This window comes from Mustela lutreola, chromosome X (assembly GCF_030435805.1).
Source record: "Mustela lutreola isolate mMusLut2 chromosome X, mMusLut2.pri, whole genome shotgun sequence".
In the NCBI taxonomy this organism is placed as follows: domain Eukaryota; kingdom Metazoa; phylum Chordata; class Mammalia; order Carnivora; family Mustelidae; genus Mustela; species Mustela lutreola.
The window spans coordinates 95,131,545-95,149,675 of NC_081308.1; the positions used below are offsets into that span (position 1 = coordinate 95,131,545).

Genomic DNA, 18,131 nt, shown 5'->3' on the forward strand with positions numbered 1-18,131 from the left:
GCTTTGGGCTTATTTCAGGATACTTTTCCCCTCCTATGCCTGGAGCCGGAAGAAATTTCTCTCCAATCTTCATCCTGAGAACCTCATAAAACTCACACAAAAAAAGTTCTCTCTCAAGCTAGACATACTCCTTGTCCAGCAATACCCTTGCTCCTACCAGGACTCAGAAGTGGTGATTATATTCACCAAGCTTTCCAGATTTCAGAGCAAATAATATAAGGCAGTTTGCCCTGTGACCTCAATTTTCTAACTGATTCAAGAGGATTCTAACTGATTCATTCCTTCAGCTTTTTTGTGTGTGACAACGGGAGTGACACCTTCTAAGCTCTTTACATGTCAGACCAGAAACCAGAAACTCTTTCCAGTTTTTTTCTGTGCATTGTATGTATAAAAGTTTTATCACAAAATTAACAACATATAGGTCATATGTTTTATAAACTATATTCTAAACTTAACATATCATGGATGTTTTTGTGCCATTAAATATTCCCTTATACTCCATGCTTAGTGTCGTGATTCTAAACCAACGCTGTGGAACCATAATTCATTAACCAATCACCCATTTGGGGGGTATTCGGATTTTGCATTTCCTTTTCTTAAAACAAATTCCATGATAAATACCTGTTAAATAAATTTTTATAAGCAACAGGGGTTATTTTCTTAATATAAATTCTTAGAAGTAGATTGATTAGTCAAAGGTTTTGAATGCATTCAAATTCTTGACCTGTACTGTCAAACAGCCTTCCAGAAAAGCTATACTAATTTACCTTCCCATTTGCAGTAGGTGAGAATGCCCAACACTGGATAATTCAATTGTATAAAACTTTGCCAATTTGGACACTCGGGATGCTTCCATAATGTGGCTACTGTAAGTAACTCTGAAATAAACTAATGGGTGCATGTATCCCTATGAACTAGTGTTGTTATACTATTTGGGTAAATACCCAGTAGTGTGATTACCAGATGGTAGGGTAGTTCTATTTTTAACTTTTTGAGGAACCTCCATATTGTTTTCCACAGTGGCTGCACGAGTTTGCATTCCCAACAACAACACATGAGGGTTCCTTTTTTCCACATCCTTGCCAAGAGTTGTTTCTTGTGTTTTTGATTTTTGCCATTCTGACAAGTATGAGGTGCCATTGTAGTTCTGATTTGTATTTTCTTGATGCCAAGTGATGCTGAGCATTATTTCATGTGTCTGTTGACCATGTGGATGTCTTCTCTGAAGAAATGTCTGTTCATGTCTTCTGCCCACTTTTTAATTAAATTATTTGTTTTTCGGGTATTCAGTTATATCAGTTCTTTATATATTTTGAAAACTAAGCCTTTATCAGATATGTCATTTGCAAATGTCTTCCCCCATTCAGTAGGTTGTCTTTAGTTTTGCTGATTGTTTCCTTCACTGTGCAGAAGATTTTTATTTGGTGTAGGTCCAAGAATTTGGATTTATTTTCAGCCATAACGAAGAATGAAATTTTGCCATTTACAACAACATGTATGGAGCTAGAAAGTGTAATGCTAAGCAGAATAAGTCAATCAGAGAAAGACAATTACCATGTGATTTCACTAATACTTGAAATTTAAGAAACAAAACAATGAGAAAAGGGGGAAAAAAGAGAGAGTGAGTCACACCAATAAACACTGTTACTATAGAGAAGAAGCTGATGGTCACCAGAGGGGAATGGGTGAAATGGGCGAAGGGGATTAAACGTATCATGATGAGCACTGAGTAATGTACAGAATTGTTGAATCACTATATTACATACCTGAAACTAATACTGTACGTAACTATATTGGAATTATAAATAAAAATTTGATAAAAAAATAAAATAAAACTGCCAATTTGTTAGTGGAAAACAGAACCAGTCTTTTTCTTTATCAGGAAGGTTGAATATATATTCAATTTTAATAAGTATTTTTATTTCCCCACTTGTGATATTCCTATTTTTGATATCATTGTTGTATTAATCTATACTTCTAAGCTCAGAGTAGGTGCTCAAAATCATGTGTTAACTGAAAGAACTCAGAAAATCAAAATTACTTTCCAGGCAGAACTTGTGTGCTTGTCAGTCAAGTCTTAGAAATACAATTTTCTTGGTATAGACACCAGTTAAGACTCTTGATCCACAATAGTCTAGAAGGGAGTAGGAAATATTTTAAATATTTTAACAATCCCAGGATCTTTAACCGATAAGGAATGATCCTAAACTTCCCAAAACAAACATTTAAATGAGGCACCTTTTGTTACTTTCGAAAGGGGAGTGACTGTTTTTCTACGGTAAATTTATAATCTCACTCTCAAATACCTAGGTGATTTGCATTTCACATATATGACTTATCTAGACACTTCAGAAAGAATCTGGGTATATACTTAGAAGCAAATCCATGAAGAGGGCTATTCAAGTGTCATTATTGGGCTAACATAAATAATTCTACTCGTCTAAGTCTGCAGCCACTAAGACATAAATGTAGCTAAGCTAAAAGTTAGTTTGCTGATTTAAATCCACATTAAAAAAATGGAACCTTGTGTATTATGCATTTGACTACAGATTACTGTACTTGCTTGAATTAGCTCCCTCAGACTTTGACATTAAATCTACTTACTTAAAATATGAAGTTGGATGAGCTTTCACTATCAGCTCTGCCGTCTGCATGGTCAGGTGATTTACTTCTTACCAGATGAAAAAAAATGTGATAAGTCCAAGATTAAGACCCCTGAAAGACTAAGGAACCACGAAAATAAGACAAGCTGTCAAAGTGTAGGTTTCAAATGCCTTTACATATTTTTTAAACTCACATCCAAATTACTAAAAGGTTTTAACTTGCAAGAAAAGAAACAATATACATTTATGCCACAAGGAGGGTATCATTTACATATTGATATTAAGGAAATTGCCACCTCATTTCTGAAATAACTTAAAGGTAGGTTATTTCACAGGCACTATTATTAAATGGGTCTTTTCGATACAACTGAGCACCCCGTATTCATGAAATCCACACATCTACCAAAAATAACTTGTTTCAGTCAATAGATTCCATTTCCCCCAAAGTCAGTCTCTAAGAGTGTTGTTGGACAGCATATGAAAACTAAACAATCTGAATTTTCCTGCTCTAAATGTGGCTTAAAGTTTAACGTAGCTGGTAAACGTAGAAAGCGACTAGGCCCTAAACAACAGCCAGATGAGAATGGTCATAGCATTCGCAACAATAACAAAACCACCACTAGTATTTGCCAGGCTAGGTTCTAAGGTTTCACATACACGAATTTACTAAATGCCCACAACAGCCACATAAGGTAGGTTCTATTATTAGTCCCATTTTACAGATAAGGAATCTGAGGTAAAGGAAGATTTGGTACCACACCCAAGTTGATGTGACTGGTCAGGCTATAGAGCTGGGATTCAAACCTAAGTACCCTGACTTCAGACCCAAGGGCTGTAACCACTAGAGGATTCTAGCTTTTCCAGCTACACAGTTTCAAGGTACACGTCACCTACTTGAAGAAACTGGAAAAGAAAAGGCTTCGCACATTCTTGCCTATTTCTCAAGTTACTCTTCCATAAGACCTTTGAAACAGCTTTGATCACCTTCTAAAGAATCAGGTGTTGTTCACAATAAAGTCAAGTCATAACCTAACAGACTGTATAAAATGGTACATCTGGGAAGCTTCATTCTGCATTTTTTGTGCCTATCACTATGATAAAGGCACAAAGTATAAAATAATATCCACCCTTGTTTTGTTTTTTAGCACATAAGAGTGAAATCACATGATGTTTGTCTTTCTCTGTCTGACTTATTTCACTTAGTATAATATCCTCTAATTCCATACACGTTGTTGCAAATGGCAAGATCTCATTCCTTTTTATGGATGAGTAATATTCCACTGTGTATGCTTGTGCATGCAAGCATGTGTGTGTGCATGTGTGTGCGTGCGTGTGTGTATCCCACTTCTTCTTTATCTATACATCTACACTTGGGTTGCTTCCATATCTTGACAATTGTAAATAATGCTGCAATAAACATAAGCATACATATATCTTTTTGAATTAATGTTATCATTTTCTTTGGATAAATATCCAGTAGCGAAATTACTGAATCATAGGGTAATTCTATTTTTAATTTTTTGAGGAAAATTCATAATTTTTTTGACAGTGGTTATTAAATAAATATGTTATACAACAGAAACAAAACATAGTATGTGAATTATTCTTCAATAATTTTTAAATGGGGATGCCTGGGATGCTCAGTAGGTTAAACGTCTGCCTTCAGCTCAAGTCATGATCCCAGGGTCCTGAGATTGAGTCCTGAATCAGGCTCAGCAGGGAGCCTGCATCTCCCCCTGCCTGTCTCTCTCTCTCTCTCTCTCTCTCTCTCTCTTCCTCTCTGACAAACAGATAAATAAAAATCTTTATAATGTAATTTTTAAAATGTGTTTACAAGACAAAAAAAAAAATAGTACCCATGCTGTCAAGGGGTTTAAAATCTAATTGCGAAGCTAGATTAGCCAAGCTGGAAGTTCTTTTTCATTCTCTCTAAACTTAATAATACTCACACAGCATTTCTTCTATATTATGGTACCAGAGTCTGGCAAACTATGCTTCTTGATGAAAATCTTACTCAAACACTAACTTCTGATGGAAACTGCAAACATAATAGTGTATCATCATCTCAACAATATAGGATTTGGCCAATTATGCCCCAGATAGAAATCCACAAACCCCTGGAACTGGAGGCAGACATGGAATGGAACAGTAATGCCACTAGAGTTACTAAACAAAGTTCTACAATTACTGACTCTAATTTTTTTCAAGCACATAACAAAAGTAAACACTATAAAACTTAAGACTCGTTTTACCATGGGAGTCTGGGATTAACACAATTACCACTGATGGCTCGATGAGTACACTGAACAATGATCAATTTTAAGAAACTATGGCAAAGTCAATTTTAGCACATGTTTAGAAGTCTTAACTTTTACAAAGTTTTTGGCATTAACCCAAGGGAGAATTTAATGAGTTGCACAGCATAATCAACCACACCTAAAGCCCAGTATATCATCTTGGACAAGAAGCATATGTGAGCTGATTTTATTAAAACAACGATGACTCGCCAACTTTTAGAAGATATAGGCAAGAAAAAAGTAAGCTTATCACTTGCCAGTAGCTGACAGATACCAGCTGGAGAATGCATGGCTTACCACTAACTAATGCTATCTGTGAGCAGAACTTGCTCCCAAAGTAACTGCAACTGACATTTGAGATGGACATTCAACCTGCATTGTCATAGCTAATTTTCAAATGGTGCATCTGGCCCTAATTAAAAGTGGCGATCCCTGCTACTTTAGGGGCCCCTGTTAACAAAAATAATGATAATTAAAAGTAAACAACGGGAGCACCTGGGTGACTCAGTCCTTGAGTGTCTGCCTTCAGCTCAGGTCAGGATCCCAGTGTCCTGGGATCGAGCCCCGAATCAGGCTCCCTGTTCAGCGGGAAACCTGCTTCTCCTTCTCCCAGTCTCCCTGCATTTGTTCCCTCTCTTGTTGTGCCATTCTCTGTCAAATAAATAAATAAAATCTTTAAAAAAAGATAAAAGTAAAGTAAACAACAGAGATATGTGACTATGCCATTGATGTTTTGCCCAATCATTACCATCTAGCACCCAGGACTGGGTCAAAAGGTCAATAACTTAATCGTCAGTCTAAAAGCAAGAAAACATTCTTAGGAACTGTTTTTGATAAGAGCTATTACTGTAGACACATCATCCTGCAAGTATTACAATAATATTTATTTTATTATAACACATACAGTCAGTGAAAAGAGCAATGAATCTTTTCTGTTCATTATATGAGTGGACAAATCAAGTACACAAGTTCCTTTTTAATTATTTTTTAAAAGGCTACTTTAGACTATAATAAAGCAGAGGGGGGAAAAAAGCATAAATACTTCAGTCGTTTATCAAACTTGAAGCCAAGTGCAGAAAGGGCAAAACAAGATATAGTAGTTACACATGAAAAAGTGTCCTATTTCTCTGGCAATTGAAGTCTCTATCAGATTTCCTCCAGGCTTTAAGACTTCACTTTCAGGTTATGGAAGCCAGGAAAAAGCCAAAGTCTCCATCTCGCATATTCAGCTTATTACTGTGCATCTGGGGTTAGTTACCTTATTCCTACTTAGATCATTTGCCCCAAATTAACTCAGATTCATATATATTGAGCAGCCTCTACCATCATGGCCTTTTCACTACCTGAGCCTTGGTGGCTATTTCAATTTTCTACTAGCAGGTGGGCAAACTCAATGAGAAGAAAAGAGTCCATATTTCAAAGCATTTTGACAGCGAGTAAAGCCACACCACTGACTCAGATAAGAACTGGATAAATCTCAATTTATTGTGCTCTTCTAGCCCCCCACTAGCACAGGTAACTGGTAGTTGGTGGTATTCTCATCAGTCCTTACTATGAGGCCACATGGAGATCCTGTCACAGAAAGGCTGCTTGGCTGGTGAGACCTGACCTGAGTATTTTTCTGGCTAAAATCATCTCTTGTCATCTGGCACAGGACTTTGGGTAAAAATCAAAGCTTTTGTTTGAACAAACAAGTTGTTCTTCCTATCAGCACCTCGGCAACACAAGTCTCTGCTAAAGGAGTTTTGCTTTCCATTTGGTCAAGAGCTCAAGATGTGGGGCGCCTGGGTGGCTCAGTGGGTTAAGCCTCTGCCTTTGGCTCAGGTCATGATCCCAGAGTCCTGGGTTCAAACCCCACACTGGGCTCTCTGCTCAGCGGGGAGCCTGTTTCCCCCTCTCTCTCTGCCTGCTTCTCTGCCTGCTTATGATCTCTGTCTGTCAAATAAATAAATAAAATCTTTAAAAAAAAGAGCTCAAGATGTGCTCTTGAGCTTTTTTCACAGTGAGATCACCTTTGCATGCCCTGCGACAGATATATATATATAAAAAAAAATCCAGCTTTCGCTTCAAACAACATGGGATCTATCACCATTGCAGGTGCATTTTCAAGAATCTATTGTGAACTGACACAATAAACTAAACTGGTTATGAGGCAGGGCTTCATTTTTGTGAAATAATGTATATGTATGATACTACATATTCATAGCCGAGCATGGGGAAAAAAAAAAAAAAAAAAGCACTAGGGAGCAAGAGCAGGAGGAAGGGCAGAGCTAGAGAGACAGAAACAGAGAGAGAGAGAAGCATGTCCCCGCTGAGCAGGGAGCCGGATGCAGGACTCAATCCCAGGACCCTGGGATCATGACCTGAGCGGAAGGCAGATGCTTAACCCACTGAGCCACCCAGGTGTCCCCATTTTCTTTATATTTTATGTGTCTTCTGAATGTTTAAATGAGCATCTATTTTATTTTATTATTATTTTTTGGAGGCACCTTAGCTTTTTATTTTGGCATCTATTTTAAAATCAGAAAAAAAAAAAACATGTTAATGTAAATTAGATTGTACTGATGATCTAATCTACGTCTAGACCATCCGAAGTCAAAAGGAACTAGACCACACTGCCTTCACACTTACAGAAAGACTTTTATTGAGTCATACTTTATTACTTGCGCTCTTCTTTTACAGAATCAATAAAGAAAGGCTATTCTTCTTTCTTCTCTGAAACCCAGGTTACAGATGGTATCCTTGTATGCCACCCAAATGTGCCTTATTCAAGCATCCCATGATCAATACTGACCAAATGGGCAGGAGGTAAGAATGATATCTGTAAATGAAACTGGAATTTTCTCTTGCCAGCCACTCCAGACTCCCTCTTTTTATTTTTTCAGAAGCACAAGCCAAATTCGGAGGGGGAATGCTGCAGTGCACCAAAGCAGGTTTTCAAAACATCTCTGCTTCCTACTTTCTTCAGAGGTGCTCTATTTCATTTCATCTTTAAAAATGTTAGCTTGCAGCTATTCTTTCTTATATAGCCTGTACCTAATCTTTTTTTAGAAGAAGCCAGGCTATAAATCTTAAAGGAATAACACTCTTTTCAGTGACCTTGGGACAGTAATAAAAGTCCAGGTGTGCTCCAAGGTCCCCAAGCCAGAACCTCATTTTCCTTCGTCCCGCCTACTCTGGCATCCTTCACTTTGCCGTCCAGTGAGCAAGAATTCTCAGCTGATATAGAGAGAATCCTTCATTCAGAGAGCATGAATGACTCAACCGATACCACATAGCAAGCAACAGAACTGACCAGAAACCAGGTCTCCTGCCTTAAAGCACAGTCTTCTTTCCATTAGACTCTGAGGACATTCCAATCCTCCTGAGAAGTCAGGGAAATCTAAGAAGCATGGACACAGAGGCACATATTTTTAACCTTCCTCACAAATTTCCTTTGGCTTAGCTTCTTCAGGTTCTTGAATAACGTTCATGCTAGTCCCTTTTAACTCCCCAGTAGTATACCGCCTCTCCTAGGAATTCTGGTTACAAAGTTCTTTATTCATTCACTTGGATCACCCCTTATGTGGTAAGTGGCTGCCCTAAGCAAAGGAATGGGCTTAGGGCCCATTCAAGAGCATGAACTTGCTTCCCTTAGAGAACTGCTAGAAGCAAACTAGTGTCATGAACAGAACACTGAATTTGAGGACCTGGGGTTTGGATCTAAGCTGACTCCAGAGCCTCCACTCCCAACCCCACATAAAAAAAAAAAAAAAAAATCATTAAGATTGACTTTGTGGGGCACCTGGGTGGCTAGTGGGTTAAATGTCTGCTTTAGCTCAGGTCATGATCTCAGGGTCCTGGGATTGAGTCCTGTATCAGGTTCCCCATTCAGCAGAGAGCCTGCTTCTCCCTCTCCCTCTGCTGCTCTCCCCGCTCATACTCTCTCTCAAATAAATAAAATCTTTTTAAAAAAGAAGAATGTACTTTACAAAACATAAAGGTATCCAAAGTTGAGGTGTTCTCCCTTTCATCTACTTCCACCTACAAGAGCCTCTAAGACGTAAAGCAATCTATTCTTTTTTTTTTAAAGATTTTATTTATTTATTTGACAGAGAGAGATCACAAGTAGGCAGAGAGGCAGGCAGAGAGAGAGAGGAGGAAGCAGGCTCCCTGCTAAGCAGAGAGCCCGATGTGGGACTCGATCCCCAGACCCTGAGATCATGACCTGAACCGAAGGCAGCGGCTTAACCCACTGAGCCACCCAGGCACCCTAAAGCAATCTATTCTTTTGTTTGCAATTCTTTCTGCCATCCAATAATCACCTCAAATGTCCAAGCAAGAAGCTAGAAGAGCCTGTCTGGTTTGTTTGCGTGACAGAAGCTCAGTGTAGGCTCCGTAACAGGTTTGTTTTCAGCCAGATATTGGAAGCTTTTCTCCTGAAGAGAAAAAAATGAGTGAGATTCTAGTCTCCTGGAAGATCCAGCTAACACGTTGTCCAGCAGGAACGGATTCCACGAAATACATGAACAATCCCTCTCCCCAGAACCTTTTCCAGACCTGGCCCAGCCTGGTCCTTTAGAAATACATAACTGAATATTCCTCACAACTCACTTGTTCCACCTCACTTTAATCCATCGTTCATTAACCACGTTAGAACTGCCAAAAGAGGCAAACTCTTCAGTGTGCCTGTCCCATATTTGCATGAATTATCATGCACTGAATGTTACGCTCCTTTGAAGATTTATTTATTTATTTGACAGAGATTACAAGTAGGCAGAGAGGCAGGCAGAGAGAGAGAGAGGAGGAAGCAGGCTCCCTGCTGAGCAGAGAGCCCGATGCGGGACTCGATCCCAGGACCCTGAGATCATGACCCGAGCCGAAGGCAGCGGCTTAACCCACTGAGCCACCCAGGCGCCCCTGTTACGCTCCTTTGAACTTCAAAAGAGCTTCCTGGCCTCTTTGACTACAACTTCAACAACAAAGCATAATGGAGTTCCTGAAAGAATCCCCCTCCTCCCCAACCCCCCAGCTGCCTCCGCTTCGGACTTCAAACCTTGTTGCTTCTGGACAGTAACAGACTTTTCTATAAGCCACACATGGCTCTGTCATCCATTGTAATGTGCCATCAGGACTCCCTAGGTTCCAGAAGCCCACCTGTCTCCTGGGAGAGCAACATAACTAACAGCTAACTGGCTACTAGCAAGTGGCAGCCTTTCCTTTCCTTGTGAAAACAGCCTTCTGCAAATATGGCCTTTTCTCCAGACCTCTGCATATACCACACCAACTGAGTGAGCCTCTTTGACCAAATGGCACGCCCACCTTCTTCTACCCTGACGCCCAAGACAGGAGAGCGAACAGACTGCAGTGTGTGCATTGATAGAGGAGCTTCTACTGAAATCAACCCATAATGGGTCAAAACCCTTGTGTAAAATGGCATCAGACAGCAAGGAGAGACATGACAGTGTATTACCTTTACACTTCTAGGTTTCCCGGAGTTTTCCCAGATTTTTATCCCCGTCATAAAAGTCATACTAGCCAAATGTGGAAACTCCAGAATAAACAAGCACAGAGATGAGCAAAAAGAAGTCATGAGCCTATCACCCACAGATAAAAAAAAAAAAAAATTAGCTCCCCAATGAACACTATTCATGACTATAAATTTTAGATGGAATAGAAAACTCTGGGTAAAACCCCACATTATGGAAGCAGTAGAAAAAAATATTACAGAGTGAGTGGTAAGGACCTCCCTGGGAAGAAGAAATTTCGGAGCCATAAGGGAAATAAATAACTGATCTGACGACACCAACACTTAAAACCTCCCCATGGGCAAATCCATCTTAAAGTTTAAAGCAAAGCGCAGATGGGAAAAATAGTATTTTAAATACAAAAGTTCGCCATCAAGTTTCGATATAACAAAATGTTCATAAGTAAGTTCTTACCGACCACAAAGACAAGCAACCTAACTGCAAAATGGGCCAGTCACTGAAGAAATTCAATTGGATCAAAACGAATTGCAAAGATATGCCAGTAGTAGGAAAATACCACAGCAAAGCTGTAGCATGATTTCCCCCCATTAAATGGACCACAAGATAAAAGATTAATTATACTTTTAGTAAAGGAGGTTGAGAAGGACCCTCAGACAGTGGAAGTATAAATGGATGCAACACATTCTGGAGGATAATTTGACAGTGCTCACCAAGGTGAAAACCCAACATCCACTCTGACCAAATGATTCCTCAAAAATACTTGCCTAATTGCCCAAAAGGTATTCGTCAACACCTTATTTTTAATAGCAAAAACTGGAAACAACCTCAATATAAATAACTAGCGACCGGTTAATTAAGTCATGGCACACTTATACGATGGGAAACTATACAGGCATGAGAAAGAATATGGCACAGTTATACAGCAGGGCTGTGACATGAAGGAGGCCCCAGACACATATCTGAATAAAAGTTATAGAAAATACATGTCGTACCCCATCTTCGTAAAAGAAAAAAAAAAATACGTGTGTTTTTGGACACAGAGAAAAGAGTTTAGAAGATCACATAGCAAACTATTAGTAATGGCTACTGCCCCTGGGAAGGGGATGGGTAGCTGAGGGACGAACTTTCTTTATAAAGCCCAGATACTTTCAGATCATTTTGGACCACGAGTATAATAAATTTTAAAATTTAAGAAAATTAAAAAGGACTTAATTAAGCATTTCATGGGGCTCTCAAACTTATGATATGCACTGTTTTTAAAGGTAGCATGAGAGTATGTTACATACATCGTTTATGTAACCAACCCCAAGTGGACGGGCATTTCTACTGCTTCTGACTTCTCCCTATTAGAGCTGCAGTATACATCTCCGTGCATACCTTGTATGTATGCATGTGTGTGTGTGCATCTGTATGTATCAAGGCAACATACAGAGGGCATATGCTTTGAGATTTCCCCTTGAGTGGAGATAACTTAGCACACGTCCTCAAGACAGTTAGCTTGGGCATGGCCACACGGAATGACCCTGAACCGCTCATTCGGGGAACAACCATACCCTTAGCCTCATCATCTGACTATATCCCAGAAACACTAGAAGAGAACTAGGGGGGTCTAGGCCATCTACTATATAATCATTTTGACACCAACAGAATATTAAAAGGGCTTGGGACAAATTCATGGGCAAGAGGGGCCTGTAAATATTTTTGAAGTCCTATTTTTCTTTGGTTTGTCAATTAAGCTCAAGATTGCGTGGACAGTAATCTTCCAGTCTTCATACCTATGGAAGACTTCCCAGAAGAGATGGTCTTCCAAGAGTTGCAAGCTTTCCCTTATCAAGCCATCAGTAACAGTTTCTTCCTAAGAGATCTTGGGCCCAGCTGGGTTGTAACCGGAGCTGAGGATGAATGGACAACTTTCTTATCACAGCCACTCAAAGGAGAGTTTTCTGGCAAAAGGAGGTCATTTGAGGGAAACAGGAGAGAGAGAGAGAGACTGATTCAGAGTTTCCTTGCTGAAACCTGGGCCCTGCTAGACACTAGACTTCTTCTCATGTCCCCATCAAGCTAGATATCACCACAGGTCACTTGTGCTCAGAAGCCTAATCAAAAGCACCCTTTCTCCCGGGAAGAAGACAGAGAGGACTATGAAAAGCACAGGGGGACAGAAACACACGTCATGGTGGAATGGATTTGGCACCGTTCTCCCTGTCAGCAAGCCTCACGCCGGCTATAGTTGACTTCCGCTGATCAAGGAGATAAATGTTTCCGTGATGTGCTTCAGATGCTGCTGCAGCTCCTACCAAGAAGATTTTCACAGTTCCTCCTCATGAATAAGTTCAGTGGAGCAGAGAATGCCCTTCTTGGCCTGTCTCCATTTTGTGCTTCTTTTGATGCAGCCAAAGAGGGGAACCCGAGCAATGGCTTTTCCTTCCAATTCAGAGTAAGCGTGCATCCCAGAGAGGCCTACAAGTGGCCCCAAGAAGGTGAGGCTCGTACTTTCAGCAGAAAGCTCCTAACAAGAGCAGCGATGTCAACAGTTACACATCAATCTCCCAAACGTGGGTAATTATACCCCCTTCCTGTCACTCGGCTTTCTCCAATGTGTTAGTCCATCACACGGATCGCTGACTTTCTAGAAATATTCCCTGGCTTTGCGGGGACGTTCTTTCAATAAACAGCATCCAATTTGCTCACGGTCCCTGGAATCTCAATTTCCTCAAAGGATTTTTCATCTGAATCCAGTTCATGTGAAGGTTTTTTCCTTCTTCGTTTTGTGGCATAAGGGAATAGGCAGAGCCTGCCTTACTTTTTCTTTTTCTTTTTTTTTTTTTCTTTTCTATGTTATTCTTTTTCATAAACTGAAAACCTCTGCTGAAGAGTCTGAAATTTGGGAAAAAATCCAGCTCATCTGTCAGATACTTCTAGAGTTACGTAAAATGGAATGAGATTTGTACAGTTTAGAACAGGAAAAGGAAAATAGGCTAATGTGTCATGTGTTCTAGGAGATGAAAACTATATGAAAATCAGAAAAACAACCCTAAATTTAGTTGGCCCGATGCAGAGCTCCCATTCTTTTATCAACTCATGCATAAGTCAGTAACATTCACTTTCTTCTCTTAGAATAACTGTATGGCCACATTTGGACTAAATCACAATCCCTACAGATTATAAGCACATTTTCAAAGAAATTACAAGAAAGTATCATGTTTTTTAATCTCAAGACACTTACGTTTTACTTGCTCTGTTTTGCTTCCTTCTAGGAAAAGAAAGAACAGCAACAAGGAGAAGATATATTTCACACCTCCCATTTTCCACTTCTTTCTCATCTTCGCCACTGCAAAAGGCCACTCAAAACTTTCAGGGCCTGGTGTATTGAAGCTGCTGAGAAGAAAGCAGAAAAAAAAAGACATAGGTTCTCAGAAACTGATGGAGATCACCCATGCCTAAACTTTTGACTCACCAGGGGGGAAAAATGCTGGAGAATTTATGGTAAGTGTAGGCACTGTTTTCCTGTGTGAGAAAGAGCACTTGCCTCTCCTGTCTTGCAAAGATTGCGGTGGCGGGGGGGTGGGTGGGAATTCAAGCAGATGAGCATGCATTCCTATCCAATGCTAAGGCCAAAATTCTTATAGACATATCATAGGAAAATAAAAAATTTTGAAATCATCCTTTCTAACAGAATTAGAGTTGATTTCTCAAGAGATTTTTCTTCAGGAGAAAAGGGAAATGGGTTTGCAAAATGGGTCCTTTGACAACAAAGATAAAAATAATAGGCATGGGACCCAAACAATTTCTTTCTTTCTTTTTTAAAGATTTTACTTATTTATTTGACAGACAGAGATCACAAGGAGGCAGAGAGGCAGGCAGAGACAGAGGAGGAAGCAGGCTCCCCGCCGAGCAGAGAGGCTCAATCCCAGGACCCTGAGATCATGACCTGAGCCAAAGGCGGAGGCTTTAACCCACTGAGCCACCCAGGCGCCCCCAAACAATTTCTGAAATGCAAGTTAACTCATCTTAGCTTCAAGACTACTGCTACTATTAATCCTTCAGGGAGGAGGGGTAAATCAGTCAATGTTTCTCCTGCATCTTCTAAGAGATCTATAAAGATCTACAGTTCAGTTACTTTTGTTGGAAAACATGGATGTAATTAGCAAATGGATACAATTAAACACCTTGACGGGTCAGACATATTGCTCTCACATGAAGTCCACTGCAAAACGTAAGGGACATTAGGCCAATTTATATAGACAATGTGTTCGCACTGCACCACCATGCAGAAGACCATCAAAGCAACTACAATTCTTTAAAGTGTGAGACTTGCATTTCTTGTCTAAGGAGTGGAAATCTTAAGCTGTTTGAGCCTTAGAACACAGAAGGTTTGCTATCGCTCAGGACCAGCCGCAGGTCATTTCCATAGACTTTAGAATTTGTAAAACCCATCCAGTGGATGGCTAGAAAACATTTAAATGTTCAAGACACTTCAAATTTCAATCTAGGGTTAACCCCAAATGGGAACTGAGCACATTGATGGTTTCTGAAGGGCCAACCTAAATATTGAGTATAAAGAGCTGCCAAAAAGGCAAGATGATCCTTCCTGCTCCTTAAACAAGGGCCAAATTTCATAGGACACGTTCCTAGCCTCCTGAAAGCATCGTTCTGACATCTTGGTCCCCGCTGTAAGCTTGTGGTCCAGCTTTAATCGCTCAGCACGTCTCTGTCCTCTGAGAGCTACCAGGTCCCCCTGAAGCAAACCAACAGAGCTACTCACCCCAGCGAGGTTCTATCTGAGCCTACTTTAATAAGCTTATCCCCCAAGCCTTCGAGTGAGAAAGACTTTCTAACTGCTGAAATCCAATTTATCACAATCACAAACGGATCTCAGGGGGTATTTTTTGAAACCACAGTTTTCGGGTCTCCCCATGCAAGAACCAACAGGGCTGTTTTTCTTGTACAATGGTTGGGCGATTCGGTGAACAGTAGCAATGCTTCATAACTCAAGCTGGCAAGAAAACGGCTCTCAGAATTTTTTTGCTTTTCTTGGGTCCCAACTGATGTTATGAGCAAATAGAAAAGTTGGTGACGAGAGAGCAATTAATCTCTTTTGGCGTTTCTGTCGTCTGCGTGGCCTCCCAGGCTGTGATGGAGAACATCAGAAAATGAATCGCTTTACAAATATTCACTTTTGATTTACAAGATCTGAAGTCCTGTCTTTGTATTCTGTGCAGAAATATAAACTGAGAAGAATTCCCTCCCCAGGACTCCTCCCCGTTCAATGTCGCCTGATCCCTGTAACTTTTTCTTTTGGGGGAGGGAGGTGGTTTCAAAGCATTTGTTCCGACGGCATCAAAAAACCTAAGCAAGCATTGCTCAGCAAACATGCCGACTCTTATACTTGCAAAGAGCCAAACTGTCCTTAATTTTTCAAATTATACTTTGACCCAGTTAACTGGAGTTATTTCTGCATTAACTCTCTGCTTCACTCAGGCTGTTGTGCTATTGAACTTGCACTGACTCTCTTACAGGTTACTTAGAAAAGTAGCCCACAGACATGTTTTGGGGGATCTAGCCCCCACCCAAGAAAGCAAGTAAGAACACAAAATCCTGCAACTAACACTGGGAGGGAGCCGGGGGGCCTTACAGAAGAACAAGAAACATGTCAGAACCTAAAGAAGTATATCCATTAAGGAACCTCTATGAAACAAGCATTCACAGAGTTCATTTGCAGCAAGCAAAGGGACTGAAGTCTCCTTGCCCGGCTGGAATCACAAGGTAATCTGGGCCATCAAGTGTCAGAAGTCCGGACCTTCTCAGAAGAGGTCTCCTGGGTAGAAGAGAACCAAAGAGACATTCCCAAAGGCTGGCTAAGGGATGAGCACGGCAGCCAGTTCTTCACTGCCCACAATGTCTCTTTAATCCTCCCAAGAGGCTTGACTGCCCTTGTAAACTCACATTTGCTGTCTTCTGTGGGTCAGCCCCTGGGGTAGTGATTCTCTCTGGGCCAAACAACAAGAAGACACTGGGGTCTCAGGCACACGCCCATCCACTGAGATCCACTCCCCACTCCACCACCCAACAAGAAAAGCTCAGTTCACTGGTGGTGGGTGGCTACTGAGAAAATGGCAGTTCTAGCCAGGGGTGTCTCTAATCAGAGTCAGTGCTTTCACTGCTGCTTATGAGTGACAAACAATGCCTTACATTTGGCTTACAAAACACCTTGCTAGCCATCATTTCGTTTTATTCCCCACAACTCCACCTTCAAAACGGGCACCCTGGAGCCTCGAGAACTCAACTGCCCATTCTCATAGTGGCAGGGCCAGCTGGGAGGGTCTGAAAGGCAGGCTTTCCAGGCCCTAAGCTCTGGCAGTACGGTGCTGCTTCCTGAGTCCAGCATCACAAGCTCTGACCCCAGTGGTCTGGGCTGGAAAATGAGACAGATGTCCAGAGGGTAGAGGAGCCTCTTGCCTTGGCTACCCTGTTTCATTAACTTAGCACAGATTAATCACCCGCAGGTCCAGGGCACTTCAGCAAGCGAGAAATAAAAGCCTCTCGGGACACAGGCAGTAACTAAGGGGACTGCAGAAGCTAGCCAAGTGGCCTCCCCCGGGCGCTAGAGCCTGGAGATAAGCAAGCCCAGCAGGGAGTGGCAAGTGGTGAGTTCAAATCCAAGGTCCCTAACCTGCCCGGGTAGGGCGCCTGGCAGCCCACCTCCAACCTGGCCCCTGGCAGCTGGACCCGAGAGCAGCGAGTTGGGGTGGCAGGTCTGGGGAGAGCGGGGCGCGGGGGGGGGGGGCGGCGTTCAGGGGCGGCTGGAGCCAACAGAAGACACCCCACCTGTGCAAAAGCTGGAAAGGAAGGTAGGGGGATCGGACATCAGGCACTGCTCACTGACCTGGCCACTGGCCCGCTCCGTCTTCCACGCGTGCACGCGCTCCAAGCTCCCCGGGGCGCTCCTCCGAGGTCTGGGGCTCGCAGGTTGTGGCGAGAGCTAGAGTGCGCGCGAGGGGGGAGGGAGGACTCAAAAGTGGGTGGGAGGAAAAACATCACCGCCCTCACACCACGAGGGAGCAGTGGCTCGCTAAGCTCCCGGGGGCAGAGCTTAGGCGCGGGCGCGGCGGCCCGGGGCCACCTGCCCGCCCGCTGCCCGCCGCCCGCCGTCCGCTCCCCACTTGGCCGGAGAGGCCAGCCGCCCGGCGCAGGCGGGAAGTCCGCGGGCACGCAGCAGCCGCCAGCCCGCAGCCCGGTCTCCGCCCCGGCACAGCGGCTTTCCTCCTGCTCTGCGGGCCCCAAAGTTAAGAAATCCGGAGAAAGTGTGAGGCTCAGCCGGCGACTTTCCCATCACGCAGCGCCCCCACTGCACCCCCCTCCTCTGGCTAAGCCGGCGTTGGGGTCTTAAAGGGACCGCACCTCTCCTCCAGCCCCTCCTCCTCCTCAGCGCTGGAATGCACCTAGGAGCTCCCCATCCCTCGGGCGGGCGCTGGAGACCCTGGCTACCCTCTGACCTCCCTGTCTGGAAGCCCGCAACCCTTTTCCTCCTGCGCAGGGCCCCTCTGAGTGCACCTGGTCCGGTCCTGAGCCGCTGCGCTGAACGCAGGAGGAGCTGGTCTCTAAAACTATGCCCCAGCAAGCTGCTTATAATTTCGGGGACGTTTCCCAAATCTACACCGGGGCTAGAAAAGTGTTGGTGTCCTTACACGCGGGGGGTTGGGGGGGACATGGGTGTCTGTATGAAGGGAGAAGGGGTGATTTAGAAATCTGCTTCCTCCCTG

General features: G+C 42.4%; 1 protein-coding gene across 7 annotated transcripts in view; it reads right to left on the minus strand.

The window, feature by feature from the left end:
- The window catches only part of CHRDL1 (chordin like 1), a 121,941-nt gene extending 104,259 nt beyond the window's left edge, over positions 1-17,682 (minus strand). For 2 of the 7 annotated variants that reach the window (XM_059157776.1, XM_059157779.1), the window contains exons 1-2: positions 17,255-17,682; positions 13,595-13,746 (exon numbers count right to left, since the gene is read on the minus strand). In XM_059157776.1, coding sequence (XP_059013759.1) covers positions 13,595-13,746; positions 17,255-17,406 — 304 coding nt within the window. In that variant the 5' untranslated portion in view covers positions 17,407-17,682. The remainder of the gene's footprint in view (positions 1-13,594; positions 13,747-17,254) is intronic. The other 5 variants (XM_059157778.1, XM_059157775.1, XM_059157777.1 and 2 more) reach the window with 3 other exon arrangements.
- Positions 17,683-18,131: the final 449 nt, after the last annotated feature.